Source organism: Lygodium microphyllum, chromosome 4 (genome assembly GCF_053477565.2).
Source record: "Lygodium microphyllum isolate KBCC chromosome 4, Lygodium_microphyllum_v1.1.10, whole genome shotgun sequence".
Lineage (NCBI taxonomy): Eukaryota > Viridiplantae > Streptophyta > Polypodiopsida > Schizaeales > Lygodiaceae > Lygodium > Lygodium microphyllum.
Genome location: NC_141138.1, coordinates 143182351 through 143198719, shown reverse-complemented (window position 1 = coordinate 143198719; position 16369 = coordinate 143182351). Strand labels below are relative to the sequence as shown.

General features: G+C 42.1%; 1 protein-coding gene across 4 annotated transcripts in view; it reads right to left on the bottom strand.

The window, feature by feature from the left end:
- Positions 1-4066: 4066 nt before the first annotated feature.
- LOC148037708 (osmosensing histidine protein kinase SLN1-like) overlaps positions 4067-16369 on the bottom strand; it is a 61025-nt gene continuing 48722 nt past the window's right edge. For 2 of the 4 annotated variants that reach the window (XM_087676649.1, XM_087676648.1), the window contains exons 10-11: positions 4673-5312; positions 4067-4581 (exon numbers count right to left, since the gene is read on the bottom strand). In XM_087676649.1, coding sequence (XP_087532775.1) covers positions 5100-5312 — 213 coding nt within the window. In that variant the 3' untranslated portion in view covers positions 4067-4581; positions 4673-5099. The remainder of the gene's footprint in view (positions 4582-4672; positions 5313-16369) is intronic. The other 2 variants (XM_087676651.1, XM_087676650.1) reach the window with 2 other exon arrangements.

Genomic DNA, 16369 nt, shown 5'->3' with positions numbered 1-16369 from the left:
AACAAAATAAGAGTTCCATCGTCCTACATTGTCCACGTAGCATTGACAACAGTGGCAACAATGGACTAGGTAGCTAGCATTAATACATTTGTCATTTGTTTTATCAATAGTTATCTTTTGTGATTGACCCATGGCATGAGCTATTGTTGAACGTTAGTTCGCTAAACAACAATAGCATGATGCTAACAAATACATCAGAACATTTTGCAAACAAATGCTCAAATTTGTGGCACACAAACGAGATCCTACAAAAACTCTAGATTTTAGCTTAAAATATTTGCTACATAGCTAAGCATCCTCCACCTCAACAACTATCAAGGAATGGAGTAGGTACTTTTGTATCCCATAAAAGTAATTCTTTGTGTTGCCAACCAAACATTGAGGGCATGTGCCAATGAGGTACCCAATCTTGATAGATTCTCTGGTCTTAAAAATTCACTAACTCAATCTATATTGAGCATCAATAAAGGATTAGATTTGATCGTCTATATTTGGGAACCTTGATATAACACATGCTCCATTCATGGGGCATAGAAAAGTGGAGAGATTTCCATTAATTCCTATTTTTATGCCGCATCTAAATTATGTACCTCATAAAATCCATGGGATGAAAAGCTTTCTTCAACAAACTAATTGCACAATAGTGATTGGATTCATCAAGTCACATCATTTGCAAACAAAGCTCATTAGGAAAAGCATTGCACCCCTACTTGCTATAACTTTCTAATCAATTTACCATAGAAGGAAATTTCATGGCATGCATTTCACCATGGAAATATGTTTTATTTCATGTCCACCGCTTATGTTAAAATTTATCATTGAGAGTATCAAAAACAACATGAGCATCACACTTTTCAATTTTTTCTAATATTTGGACCTTCAATTTTCCTCGACTTTGGTTCCGCTAATTTTTCAAGTCATCTAAAGCCTATAGTATTTTCTAAAGTTGACATTGCATCTATACATACACACAGAAAAGGGTTGTAGATGGATTGAAGTTGATTTGCAAGAATATGCATCACTCAATTTAAGAATCAAAGATAGCCAATAACCATGGAAGAACATGCAAGGACTGGACAAAGGGCTAATAAGGTAATGCAAAGAAAAATTTGAGGAATCAAACATTGATGCAAAACAACTATTGAGAGAGCACAAAATCTCAACATGGGGTCGGAAAACGATCAAAAGGCCAAAGGTGAATGAAGCTAAGGTAATGCCATAAAATAGGGCAATGTGTTGTAGGTTTCAGAACAAGAGAACACAATTCCACCACCATCTCTCTTACACAACACATTTGCAAACATATATCACATGCAGATACATGTTGCAAATGCATACCTACATTATCACACTTGAAAACATAGTTTATGTTGTCTAAAACAACCTCATCTACACACATATGCATAGAAATCGCATAACAAGCTTAAACAAGCATACTTACAAAAGTAGTTTGCCTTGTCTAAGAACATGTAAGGATGTGCACACACACACCACGTAGAAATTTTTGCTTATTATCTACTATTTCTTTGTGCTTTATTTTTTTATGTTGATTTTGAGCAATTCATCTAGTAATATTTTTTTAAGTCTTGTTTATCTAAACAATTTATGTATGTAAAATCAAAATATTCACATTGGTTATTCTTAGAAGTGAGTCTCTAGTGATAACATGATCAACTTGTCCCTTTCAAAACAAAGTATAAACAAAAATCAATCAACCATGCAATAAAGAAGATAGAAAGATGAGTCATTCAAAAAATTGAAGGAAAGAAAGGGGTAGAAAGGTTACAATCCACTTAGAGGAGCCATTGGCATGAAAAGAAATCCACACCAAAGTGCCATTAGCACCAAAAACAAAACTAACTACTAAAGCTATCAAAGTTACTAATACATTATGGCTTGAAAGTAACTTAATATTTGGGCTTTCAAAACTCCTCTATGATGACTTTGCCACCTTGATAGACTACCTATTTGTCCCAAAAGTAACTTGATTCTCAAACTTTTCATACTCCATGGTGACTTTGCTAGCTCAATAAATTGCCCATTTGCTCTTCTTTCTAGTTCCCTTCATCCTAGCAATTTCACCTAATCACTCTTTTAGTTGTGCTTGTGTTAAGTTCATCTATGGTCTCGTACTTTAGTTTCCCTAAAATATTTTGATCGTTTTAAATCTTTTATATTCCATGCTTCCAAACTCCAATGCACTTGATTATTTCATTGCTCCATGATTCTCCATGATGTCTTACCTCCTTTTTCTTCCAACATTAACCTTATTTTGGTCTCGAACCCATGTGTATTTAAGCATCCTTGGCACTCTTTATTAGCTAGCTCCTCTTGTGTTTCTTCATGCCATCCCTCAATGAGGCCACCTAAACATGCACATAAATGTAACCTTCCCTTGCAATAAAGCTTCATTAACTATTGAAAAGATATTGTCTTTTATACCTTGTTGATCTATCTCCTTCCTTATTTCAATTTCCTTTTATACTTCCACTTGTATGGTTGCTCCTTGCTTGACTTTATCTCCAATTTTTTTTACTAGTCATAGCCACCTCTATCACTAGCTTTCCCTCTAGTTCCACCAAGTGCATAAGCACTTTGACAAGTGATTCTTTCAAAATCACATCCTCTGCTTCTCTAAGTTGTGAACTCATTGATGCAAACATTCCTCACCTACACTCAACTCTTGATTTGGCTTGGTTAATGATTCCAAGACCACTAAGAAAGTCTCACAACATTTCTTTGTTAGGGCAAGAGCTCCAAGTGAAGGAGCTATACTAACATCAAAACGTCTAGATACAATCCACTCCATGATGCTAAACACAAAAGCAACCTAGAAACCACATTTCAATCAAAACAATCAACCCAAACAAAAGAGTCAATCTTCTTTAAGGGTCCCTCAAATTCCTAAATGATTCTTGCCTACACAATATAATATCCACTTGCCTTCCTCCCATGTTGCCTTCATCTTCTTGATATCTTTTGGCTTTACCTTAAGCTTGTTTAGCCTGAGTTCTTCCACACCCAAACTTGGCACCATGGAGCCCAAAAAAAATCACACTGTGCGTGCACATGCTCGTGCACATGCATCCATGCACTAGCACGTGCACATTGAAGTTTAGGAAACTAATTCATTAATGTGGTTTGCTGTATGTGCAAATTCTTCTTTAGAATTGCATAGATCCTTCACTATACATGACTAGGTTGCCCTGCACAAAACTTGAAGTTAGCTATGCAAAGGATGACTTATTTATATACTCATCTCTACAAGTACACTCCTACACCATTAACATCAACTTGAGTAAGCCCTTATTCCCTATTCTCCTAGTGGATAACAACCAACAAATAACTCAATGAATGTTGATGTTAACATATCCTTAATTTGTGCACTACCCTAGATAATCTAGAAACAAATCGAGTGATTGTAACATCTTATTGTGCAATCACCATGCCACACATACCAATGGGATGGGCATGCATGTGCCTTTCAAAGGGACATCTTAATGTGCAATCACCATCCCACACATACCAATGGGATGTGCATGCATATGCCTTTCAAAGGAGCGATCCATTGTCAAAGATCAAACATAAACTTCTACTCGTTCAAGGTAAGCTTCTCACGGTTCTCAACAAAACAACGGTAGATAGGAACTGAATTGTCTCATGATGTTCTATGGGGTTTTCCTTAGCTAATTATGGGACTTGTGCAAACCAAATGAGCTCATGAACATTATGGTGGACACAAAAAACCAGTAATTCCATGTGAATATATCAGGTGCTCCATTTCTAGATTTAAAGGTGTCTCCCATTAATTGTATTTAAGAGAAGGCATCAACAATTCTTAGAGGAAATTTGTTCCACATCTAAATCATACCCCTCTGGTTTTACACTCAAGTCATACATGCACATTATTAATAAAACATGTTTTTGTTCAATAGGTCATCTGTTATACTTGGTTTCACATAAGGTAGGGAGAAGCATGGCAGCTTGTATAGATACTACAGCCATATACAAACTCTAACACATGGATAACACACCAATGTTGATTGTGAATCCACAAAGAAACAGATTATCAAAAACCTTTGGGTTACATTAACTAGATTTTCCAACCATAAAGCACAAAAAGCACACCAAAGCATACAAATGGCTGTATACAAAATTTGCTGTTGTGTATTAACAGCTTTGGTTTCTAAACTGTTGATACGCCTAAAGGTACCTTGCCACCCTATTAACATTGTGTTAGGGAGGAATGGAACTATGTGTACAACATGTGCATATGAGAGAATTTAGGTTAGATACATACATCCCAAAAAGAAAAGGCAAAAATTATTCTGACAGTCCACAAGACCAAGTAACATCGACTCTTTCCATCAATTTGCTGATGAAGGCTACAAAACTGGACAAGACGGTTCAGAGCTTCCATTTACCTACACAGAAGACTTACAACTGCATAGTGTGTTTTACACAGCACTGGTCAGGAAGCTTCACGTCAAATTCTAAATGCTTCTAAATGGCTGAACGGCGCTGATAAAAAGGCTCTTGTAACTGCATCAAGACGGATGCATTCTTAACAGTAATTTGCACCTGCAAACAGAAAAGAAAGGCATAGCAACATTTCTCAGTAAATCTCAGAATACAACATCTCATAACCAGAAGAGTTCCAAAAAAGCAATACCTCTATAGCTAACCTTGGCGCATAAGAGGCACAATTCAGCAATCATGCTTCAGCTGAGACATGCTTTCTGTACATAATAGATCCAACACATTTTGATTACCAGGCCCTTTGTCAGTGTGAAAGCACTTGAGAAGCTAGAGGGAAAAGCCATCAGCATCTTGATGGAAGGAGTTAGCAAGCTGATTTGATATAAAGTACATGTTTGTGGAAGCCTGCCAGAAAAGTGATTCAGTTAAAGAACTGTTCGGTACATTTCAGCAGTGCAAGGGTGACCCATTCCAAAATGATTTCCCCGAGGGCATGGAATACTGAATATGATAACGCTTGAAGCAATGCCAACTCCAGCATTCCAATTTTCCATTTGAGTGCTGAGAACTGAAGGCCTCCACAATCTAGACATTTAGGGGACTACAAAAGAGCTAAAAGTTCACTGCCTCATCACTGTTTGAATAACCTCAAGGAGCTGTTTCATTTGAAATGGTTTGCACGTGTATGCATCCATTCCAGCCTCTAAACATTTATCCCTGTATCCTTGTATTGCATGAGCTGTCAGACCAATGATCGGCTTTTTTGTATACCCAAATGCTTGCTCATCTGCTCTTATCATCTTTGTCGCCTGTAAACCATCCAACACTGGCATCTGTTTGCACGACAAGCTTGTTAAGATCTAATGAAACATTAAAATTCCCAAAGCAAGAGTGAAAACAACATATATAACAGACTATAACCCACATGTACTTCAAGAATTAATCCTGGCCCTAAATCTATTGAATATGCTAGTGCGACATGCAAAAAGATATTTATTTCCTCTTCACACCTAAAGAAACCATGTTCTGATCCTGAGACAAGAAATGTTATTTCTTCACAATCTGCAAACTACTTCTGTGAGATTACAGCACATTCTATCTTTTACAGAAGGAGCAGGAAGCCAGGAAGCCATAAAAAGCTTGAGCCACTAGAGTCTGTTTGCATAGACTTTGGGGAGAACCGGACAGATACTCTGTTCTATATGTAATACAGCCCAGTGATAGGTAATCAAGCTATCCATTTATCAAACATAGTAGATATTGCTGCACAGGCACACGCGTGCACACGCACACACACATGGAGAGAGACCCTGTGATAGCATTTGTGCAACCTGGTTGTGCATACCCAACTCACAAAACAATACAATACAAAACAGAGAGAGAGAGAGAGAGAGAGAGAGAGAGAGAGAGAGAGAGTTGACAAAGAGAAAGATGGACAATCCCTGCTGTGCGCTGCCCTGAGCCACAAACTGGGCCAGCCCTATCCTGCACACAGTCTGGGCCTTCTGCAGGTCAGCACCTGCTGCCCTAGCACCGCCAGTCAGCATCACATTCGGTGAGAAGCAATGTTCAGAAGGCCTGTGCAGCCGCTGCTCTGCCCTGCGCCCAGACATGTACTCATTCCTGTTGCTGTTTTGTGTGTGTGTGTGTGTGTGTGTGTGTGTGTGTGTGTGTGTGAGGGAGAGAGAACCACCTGCTGTGCGGGCACACTGTCCAGCTGAGCTCCAGTGAAGCAATCAGATCGTCAACTGTGCAATCACAGTCCAGGAGACCTGCTATGAACAGTCCTGCAATCCAACAACAGGCCAAGACAACCACGACCTATAAGACAGCTATGCAGCTCTGCAGTCAATAAACAGATCTTCACGACCCCAGTACAGGGTTACAGTCCAGCTAGGGGTGAATCTTTGCAGACTATCACCCAAAGAGAGAGAGAGAGAGAGAGAGAGAGAGAGAGAGAGAGAGAATCATTGAGGGGCAGTGGGCAGCAACCTCAAAGATAGATCTGTTTGCAGTCATGTGTGTCTTGTGTGGTCATCTCCTGCCTGTGAGCCAAACGCAGACATTAGGAGCTCTGACATTGTTTTTGTCTATCATTTTATGTGCTTCAGGCACTTTAGATGGAGGGCACATTACTGCATTTTTTTTTAGCAACTTTGGCTGTCCTAGTCGCCCACATTTTGGGCCTAGTCACTTCATTACTGGTTGTTGCCCCAATTTGGCTATTATAAATAAACGGCCTACCCTCCCACTCTTATTATCCATCATTTGATCCTTCGAGATCACCCAACCCTCCTCGTTCTTTCATCCCCCTACTACCGCCTAGCTCCCACACTAACACACAAAGCTCCGTGTTGGGGCTGATTGTTGTAGGCTTGTACTTTCAACCATTGCGGTCACATTGTTCCTTCTCTCACCTGCGTTCTCTCTTTGCCGCCTCCTCTCCAAGTTCACTTTCCTCTTTCCATTGCGCACTCTCACATGGTATCAAAGCCACGCGTGGGATCCGGGGATCTTTAAAGAGGAGCACTCTGTTCGAGGTATCAGCCATTTTGCTCACTAGTTTTAAGGCTGCAGATTTGTGTTTTCAACCAAGACGGCATGTTTTCTACCTTGCAGCTCTTTGTGCATTTGCATTTTGCTGTGCAGGACCTCTTTATCTGGGGGGCATTATTAAGGCCGGGAGACCTCATTTTCAGGTGGACAGACCTCTGTACATCTGCATTTTAGTTCCCAGGACCTCCTCCTTGGCTGGGCAGCATCGTACAAACTGGGTGACCTGTTCAACAGGTGTACAAACCTCCATATTTGTTGTGTTTCATGCACAGGAGTGTTCTACTGGTTCCTGCCCTATCAAGCAGCTGTTTTCTCTGCAGTATACCTGCATTTGCAGCAGGATCTTACGGATTAGACCTATCACTATTTGCGTTTTGCATTTGGGCAATTTCCTCTCTGCTGGGCAGCTTCCACACAAGCTGAACAACCTATTTACCAGTGGGCAGAACTCGATTTCTGTTGCGTTATATCTTGGGCTGGTTCGTTTTGACTTGGGCACCATTTAGATGTGCTGGGCAGTATGAGACAAGTGTACTTTCCATCTCTTTGCTGGATTGACTACGTTCATGGCAACCAGCCCTCTCTGCCCAACTTTGTGTGTTCTTTTCAGCATTGGGTACTCCCTGTCTATCTTGCCTATGTTAGTCTTCTTTTGTGGCCTTACAAACCCCGATTACTCTAAGGACACATGTTGGTTGCCTTTCATCCAATGGCAGCATCTTCTTTGTTTTCTTGCAGGTACTTATTGAAAGACATCTATGGCTGGCGTGTATGCTTTGGGGGATCATGTGAATCAGGATCATGCAAACCGATCACCATCCCATCACTCTTTCCCTTTATATACTTCCAGGGTTTGCAGTCCCCGATTGGCATTGATGGCATCTCCTCACAAGTGCCAATCCTACCCCCCCTTTCCACATTCGAGAAACTAGATGAAACGAACTACCTTCTATGGTCATGTCGAATGGAGTGTCCCCTCCACACCTACGACCTTTGGGATATTGTTACTATCCCTATACCCCGACCTATTGTGGATCCCCATGATGGTGTGACCACAAATTCAGCAACTTTATACTACACCAGTCTTCTCACTTCTCATAGCTAGGAGAGACTCACTTGGGAGGAGCTAGTCCCATTGGTGCTTACGCAAGGTGCACGTCACAATGAGACAGATTCTTGTGCAGCTCATGCACATGGCCATGCTTATGCAGCTTTATCTCTAGGTACAAGACAAGCCAAGCAAAAGAAAGGGAAGAGGAAGAAGTTGGAGTCATCTTCTGGCTCTAATACAAATTTTGTGGGGAAGAGTAGAGGATTTCCCGCGTGTCTTCATTGTGGGAAGACCTCCCACCCCAAGGAGAATTACTGGAGGAAATACCCTCGCCTTCACCAGGGAGCAAAGGGTGGATCTACATCAAAGCCTTTGTCTCCCTCATCTTCATCACCCACTATTACTACCTAGTCAATGTTTCTACACATTTTCTAGGTGGAGCAGCCTTCTTTGACTGTCTCATCTTCTAAGCAACCTTGGCTCATTGATAGTGGTGCATCAAATCATACGGCTCCTCAAGGTGATTTATTATAGGATCTCCATTCATCAAAGGATATCTTCACTGCTAGTGGCATCTCCTCACTGCCTATTAGTGGTGTTGGGACTTTGCCGCTGTTGTTTGAATGTCCATCAAGCTCCATTTTCTAGACCCTACATGTTTCAAACTTGGGCTTCCATACTCTCTCAACTTATGGCCTTCCTATACTCGAGACCCATGTTATCTTCCCCGAGCCCACCATCTTTGTTGAGGATTCTTCCACAGGAACCTCTTTTGTGATAGGTTGCCAAGAAAGGGAGCTCTATCTGCTTCATTCCCCTTCCATTGTACAAGGCCCTTCGAGGCAAATTTCTATTGCCACACCTATTCCCGATTGTAAATCATTTATCCCACAAGATCCATCCCACCCCCGACCATCTCCTTTGGCGGTTCCCTCGTATCTCCCATCTCTTTCAAAGGGGGACGATATTGGTAATGCAGTTGTGGATTCCCTAACCCTTTGTGCTTTAGAGGGGGCTTCCCAAGATTGTAAGGAATTACTTCCACGCTTCTAGTCTACTTTGGTCCTTTCTTTTATGCGACGACCTCTTTTCTTCATCATTGAGCCACCATTCCCTACCGCTTGGCCCTTTGATCCCCATTGTTTCTTTGCAGCTTGTGGTGCCTTCGATAGTTCCTTGCTATTGTTCCTTATTTGGGTCACACGCTTAGCTCACCCATCCCCTCAACTAGAGTTTTCAAGAGTGATCCGTTCAAAGACTCTCCATTTCCATTGCCCTTTGGTGGCCTTCCATTTGATCTAATTTTTATATGGCAAGAACATCTTGCTCCTTGGCTGGCTTTCTTCATCAACGGACTTCATCAGAATTGGCACTCTTCCTGCCACTCTCAGATCTACATCTCCTTTGGCCTTTCACCACATCCAAGACCTGAGAAGGGGTGTTCGTAGTCATGTGTGTCTTCATCGGTGTAGCGTGCGTGCGGCCCAAATCATCAAAGGGCATCACATACCTGTTATTGCCTCAAGCTTCCATGGCCTCGGGCACATTAGTGCATTTCTTTTTGGGCACTTTTGGTTGTCCTGGGCACCCATATTTTGGGCCTAACCACTTTATTACCAATTGTGGCCCCAGTTTGCCTGTATATAGGCAACCCACCCTCCCACTCTCATTATCCATCATTTGATCCTTTGTGATTAGAAAGCCCTCATTCTTTCATCGCCCTACTACTATTTGGCGCCCACACTAACACCCAAAGCTGCGTGTTGGGGCTTACCATTGCAAACTTGTAACTTTAGCCATTGCAATCACATTGTCTTTCTCTCGCCTACATTCTCTCTTTGTCTCCTCTTCTCCATGTTCACTTTTCACTTTCCGTTGCACACTCTCACAAGATCTGCAACCCACCCATTTGTCATCATGTCTAAGCTCAATACACTTTTCATAGATCAAGTGGTTGATGCTTTGGAGCTGGATTCAAAGGCAAAAGGTGAGATGGTCCCATGCACAGAGGAAATGGCTCCAATCAAAGGGTGACTCCTCTTTCTCAGATGGAACCAAAGAATCTAAACCTATCTGGCAACAACTCCCTAAGAAAAACTGGTTTTTAACACACTACCAAAGAACAAGCCATGTGGACGAGGAGTGTCGCTCCAAGGCCCAGGGTGACTCCTCTTCCTCAGATGGAACCAAAGAATCTAGACCTATCTAGCAACAACTCCCTAAGAAAAACCGGTTTTGAACACACTACCAAAGAACAGGCTATGTGGACGAGGAGTGTCACTCCAAGGCCCAAGGTCTTCCACCTAAAAAGCCTCAGTAGACCACTCGCAACTGCACAATCCAATGGAGCTACGCCTTCCGCTCCTGCTTTATCTGCTCCTTCAACACCCATTGTTGCTACTGGACATGTGGCTCGAGTACAGCCTTAACAGCCCATCTCTTTCACTACCCTTGAGGGACTAGCTGATTGGTATACAAGTCCCGATCCCGTTGTACTTCATGCATCCATCTCACCTTCCTCTCCACCTCGTCATGCGTTCCCTTGGCAAAGCCCTGCTACTAGACGTATGCAATGGTAGCCACCTTCTTAAACTAGTATGTCTCTAGGTCCTTTCGAATACCCTAGGTCAATCTAGCATTCATTTTTCGCACTCTTAGAGTTGGGCCCATAGGATTTATTGTCCTTAGCTTTTCCATTCTTTTGTCTTCCGCTGCATTTACTCACTCACACACATACACATTCATTGCATTTATTTTGAGTTAGATTTTCTTCTGTATCTTACCATTAATCTCTATGTTTGCATATTCTGGTCTCTTTTGCAAGGTTTTGTCTTTCATGTAGGGCTAACTTGCAAATTGCTTTGGTCCTACCTGGGCTAGAGACGTGGGGATACGCACCGTTCCTTTCATGGTTTCATCATCCTTAGAGTGCTTGCTCTTCTTCCAGCATGGTGGTTTCCCCTCCTGAGGCAAATCATGCAGCATCTCCCTCAATGCTATCATGGCGGTAACTTCTACCTTGCTCTTCTAGCGGGGTGCTTCATCTGCTTCATCTTCTTTCATTCCTTCTGGTTCTCGACACCATATGAAGACCGACATCAAGCTCCTCTTCCTTCTTTGGCATCTACATTGAAGTTGAGAGGGGGTTCCTACCCTTCTTGGTATTCTACAAGCTTCAACACTTTGTCTTCGACATCGATTTCTTCCCCTTGTTGTACCTTACCCTTTGCATTGCATGATTTCATCATCTTTGTACTAGGGCGCTTGGACAAGTGAACAATTTTCCCATGAGGGACACTATCCAAGTGGCACCTAATGCATAAGCATTCTTCAACATATAGCATACTTTGCATCTCATTGTGCAAAGCACCACTTGAGCGAATCCCAAGTTGTTTCCACCGGCTACTGTTGTTACCACACCACCATCCTCCTTCATCACATGGATACCTCATCACCTATTTTTCCTCGTCAACGACACCCTGAGTGGATGGGTTAGTTTTTTTTATTTTGTGATGTGTTGGGTGTACCCTCCCTACTCTTGTCTTCTGGGTCACTATTACTCGATTGGCCACATCCCATAACATTTAACTCACTTATTCAAAAAACAAAAAAAAACAAAAAAAAGTTTCATGTGGTTCCATCCGCCTTTGTAGGACTTGGTAGGCCACTAGGCAGCCCACGTGCACCCTTTTTCCAATGTCCTATCCTCTTTGAAAGGCTACTTGGATTCCCTTGGTAAGATACCCATCGCCTCTGTAGTCTTGGTAGGCCACTGGGAAACCAAGGTGCACCATTTGTCCGATGCCCTGGCTGCTTTGGGGTGGGATGCCTTGGGGTCATCAATAAACATCACAATGGCTGGCCTAACCTTTCGGCTCAATTTTAGGCCTGAGAGGGGGTGTTAAGCTAAAACACGTTTTTCAGTTGATTAGCATTCTTAAACAGCCCCAAAACACACTTAATTAATGAAAAACCCTAAAAAGGGGAGTGGTCCGAGAGAGTTTCAGTGGTCTCCCAAAAACCCTAATTTATGGGGCACCCTTCTACATCCATAAATAGACAAGCTGCCCCCATTCAACCTCATTCCGCCTATGCAGGTTTCTCACTCCACGTGCAGATTTCAGCCATCAGCCTCCTCCCACGTGGCTATCTAGCCTTCATGACTGCTGCCACCCCATCTGTAATTGCTCCTACTGCTGGCACCTTCATCCATGCTAACGTCAACTACTAGTGACATCATCATCTGCTGCAATCTGATCATCCAGTCATCGCCAACCACATCAAACACTATTTCAGCCTGCGTTTGCACCTATGCAGCCTAGGCGTCAGCTGTTCATCATCTTGCAGAAATTTTAGATCTGCGTTTACCATCTGGGACAGCCGCGCTAGCCATCACACACACTCCTATTGTTTGTGTTTGCTGATCAGCATCTGTTGTCACTTGCGTTTACAGCATCTACCTCCTCAGACACTCTAACTGGTGGTCACAAACTTGGGATCCGTCTCTGGTGGACATCACACTCTGACATTGCTCTACCCTTGAGTACATTGTACACTCTTACATTCATTTACAACACTCATCCACTTCAGAGTTGTGTTATCTCTCTCCCTTCTTCTGTTTGTGTTTGAGTTTCTATGTTCGAGTTTTGAGTTTTGCGTTTAGGATTTGAGTTTTGCCCTCTGTGTCTATGTCTGTCTCTTTGTGTTTCTGTCGTGGTCATACACTCTGTGTGTCCTCTGTGCAAACCCTAGCAGTTTTCTCCAAAGTCTTTGTGGGCCCCAGGGGATTCTATGAGGTCGTGCTCACATCAGTCATGAATCAAGATGACCTTTTGGGCAAGCTGCCCCTCTTCTTTGATAGACAGTTGTGCATGTGGTGCCATGGAGACCCATGGTTAATTTTCAACACTTGTGGGTTGAGGTAGAAAGTTGTCATGCAAATTATTGGCCTCTCCTAAGGGATGCAATGTCAGCCATTGGTACTATATTGGCACGTCCAAGTATGAGGGCAGACAACAAGAATCGATGGTGCATGTTATGGGATACCTCAAGAAAAAGGCCCAATTGGTTGCATCTTAATTGCATTGGTATGCATCCACTATGGTTTAGACTTAAATGGGATATCTTTGCGAGTCACTACTTCTTGTATGACAAGCTTGGTCACTTCATGGCAGAGTGTCCGAAAAAAATGATGCTAGTGCTTCAATGGTTAATGCACTAGTCACTAGGGAATGGACTCTTTAAATGGATTTAGTTCAGGACAAGAAGCCTGTGCTTTCTTCAGATCCTCATGATTCTAGATGGATTGATGTTTAGCATAGAAAGGGCAAGAAGATTGAAATTCAATAGCTATCATGCTCCCAAGATTCCTTTTGTACATATGTATATAGAAAGGATAAATCTTATGATGTGCCGCATGCGCCTGTCATGGATTTTCTAATTCAAAGCAGTCCACATAGCCAAGATCGCATAATGTTGAGCGCTCTTGGAACCATCCCAGGGACCCACTTGCACACCTTGCTTTTGATCCCAAAGGCAAGGTGATCACCCCGTGGGATCATAGATCTCAATGAGTGGAAGCAACCCTTCCTCTTCAAAATCCACTTGCTCGAGACAAAATGATTTTATGGTTTGGCAGATTTCTTGGAAGATGGAATTTTAGAGGCATTGCCAAAGAAAGTTCAAGCGAGGCGTGAACAACCTTGTCCACCATTTGTTTGATTTCACATATGTGGATTGCCACTTGGAATCTTTGTGGGATTTATTCCCGTAGTAAACAACATGATATGTTGCGTATTTTGCATGAGAATAGTTGTGATGCATCGTGTGTTGTTGAGCACAAAAGTCAAGATGATGTTGGTCATATTTTGGATTGTCATGGATTTGGTCTTTGTTATGTTGTTTGTAAGGCAAGACACTACTCGGGTGTCCTTATGGTGATACATGAGAAATTCCAACCAGTGCTTATTAAGAATGATATTCATGGACGCTTTCTAGTGATTGAAATTGTTTTTGAAGGGCAAGTTTTATGGTTGGTTGGGCTTTATGCACCTAATGACTCGTTGTATAATCAAGCCTTGTGATGTCGTCTTCACTATTTTCTTTACTAAGAAGACCGGGTTTGCTTATGGGTGATTTCAACATGTGCATTGACTCTTCCCAATCTACTTCAGAACACTCTCTGATGGACATCCCGAAAAGTTGGACTTGGAATGCTTTTGCAATGGATGTTCTCAAACAATATCTTTGGTCATGGCTTTCTCCATCGGCTTCAAGTTATACATTTCACTCAGCCCAATACTTAGCCACATGGTCTCAATTGGACCGTGTATCCGTGCTATGCATAAGGATTCCTTTTTACCAAAAATTTTGAAAATGTAAGTGTTGCAACAATATGTCTTATCTGATTATTCACTTTGCAACTTGATATGATTAGGCAACCTATGAATACTTTCATAGGTCTCTTGTGCAAGCTTCCCTTGCAATTTAACTCTTCCTTTTTGAGTCATGCTATCTCCAAGGGAGTCCACTACAACGCTTGGACTTGTTTGAAAGACCGATTCTTAATGTGCAAAAGGTGTCGAGACAAATGGGATTTACCATGCTTCGTTTACTAGGCAACATTGGCATGTCAAACAAGTTTAAGGCAGGCATATTCTCCTCACATTGCTTGAGCCCGTGCAACCTTTTGTACCTTGATCAGAGATCAGGTTTCCCAACACATGCAAGACTTCTTAGATGCTAATATCCATGAGGATGTTGTTATGGATGTCTTGTTGTATTTGCTTAATGATAAAAGCCTTGACACAAAATACGTCGCTTAAAGAGCTCAAAACACATCTTCATGACACCTAACTGGCAAGTAATCACCAATATCCACCATCTTGACAACTCATCCCCTCAATGGTAAACTCCTAGAGTTCATGATCAATGTTGAGATATTTTGTAGAATCTTGGTTCACATAGTGGTCAAGATGAGTCTAGCAAGAATATGCAAGTAGAAAATGTTGCAACTAAGAGTGAACAAAAGATGAAAATCCTTAGCCATAAAGCTACTAGGTTCAGCATGCTATTAAGGAAATCGGAAGGCAACAACATCACTAAGAGTACGACACCCAAGCCATGCAAAGCAAGGATAGACTTGTAGGCAATATGAGAGAGAGAACCTTTCGCTCCAATACTATCTTGCTTAGAAGGGGAGATCTATGACAATCTGTTGAAGATAGATAATAATAGTAGATCACTCACCTACATAAAAGCAGAGAGATAGATGACCCATAGCTGCATGATGCATGGCTAGAGGTATTGGACATATGGGAGGCTGAAACCAACCTTCCCTTTGGAAAAGGGGTGGTAATGACTTGATTAAGCACTATTTACAACTAGGATAAAATTCACATAAACTAAAAATACAAATGTTGCCACTTAATATTGGACATTGACACCCAACTGGCCCCCGTGGCAGTATCTTCTTAACTCATATTCGTAAAGGCTGAAGTATATTGAGATCCAGCATGATCTCCTTCAATCTTCAATACATATTGCTTTCCATAGCAACCAACAAGCTTTCAAACCGATTACCCCTTGGGTTTGCTTGGGGATTGGCCTTCCATTTTGCTCCTTGGATGACAAATTCTGCCCCAAACTTAACGTTGGCTGGCTGGCCCCTTGAAACTCTCTAAAATCCCCAAATTTCAGCTGCTGAATTTCAAGTTCTACTGCATGGGTCACAAATAGAGCCCAATCTACAGATATGAAGATACACAAGGGAGTGATGCCCATCGCATTTTCATGTGGGCTCAAGGGCACTGCTACACATGGGAGCTCATGACTAGCATCATTGCTTGGTATATTTAGGATTGCAAGGTGCAATCATCCATAAATCTATTGGACATATCCACAACTGACTCTCTCCAAGATTTGGGCCAAAGATTGGCCATACTCTCCCAAGCAGATGGGAAGATACAAGGTGGCTTGAAGACTATGAGAGGGAGGGGAGAGATGCTTTTTTGAGGACCTGGGAATTAGGCACTTTCTTGCACTGTCAGCTACACATGCTTTGGCACTATATACCTCCTGATTTATTTATTCAGTCAAGCCTTGTAAAAAAATTTCATTAATTTTACATTTGGTGTTTTGAAAGTCCCTTACATGGTTATTTTTGTACTTTGGCTTGGGATACTTTGTGGTGGTGGTTTGGGGGGGGGGGGGGGGGCGCGGCGGGGGGTGGTGTGTGTGTGTGTGTGTGGTATCTGCTCAATCCAAGTGTTTTGGACAGTGAGG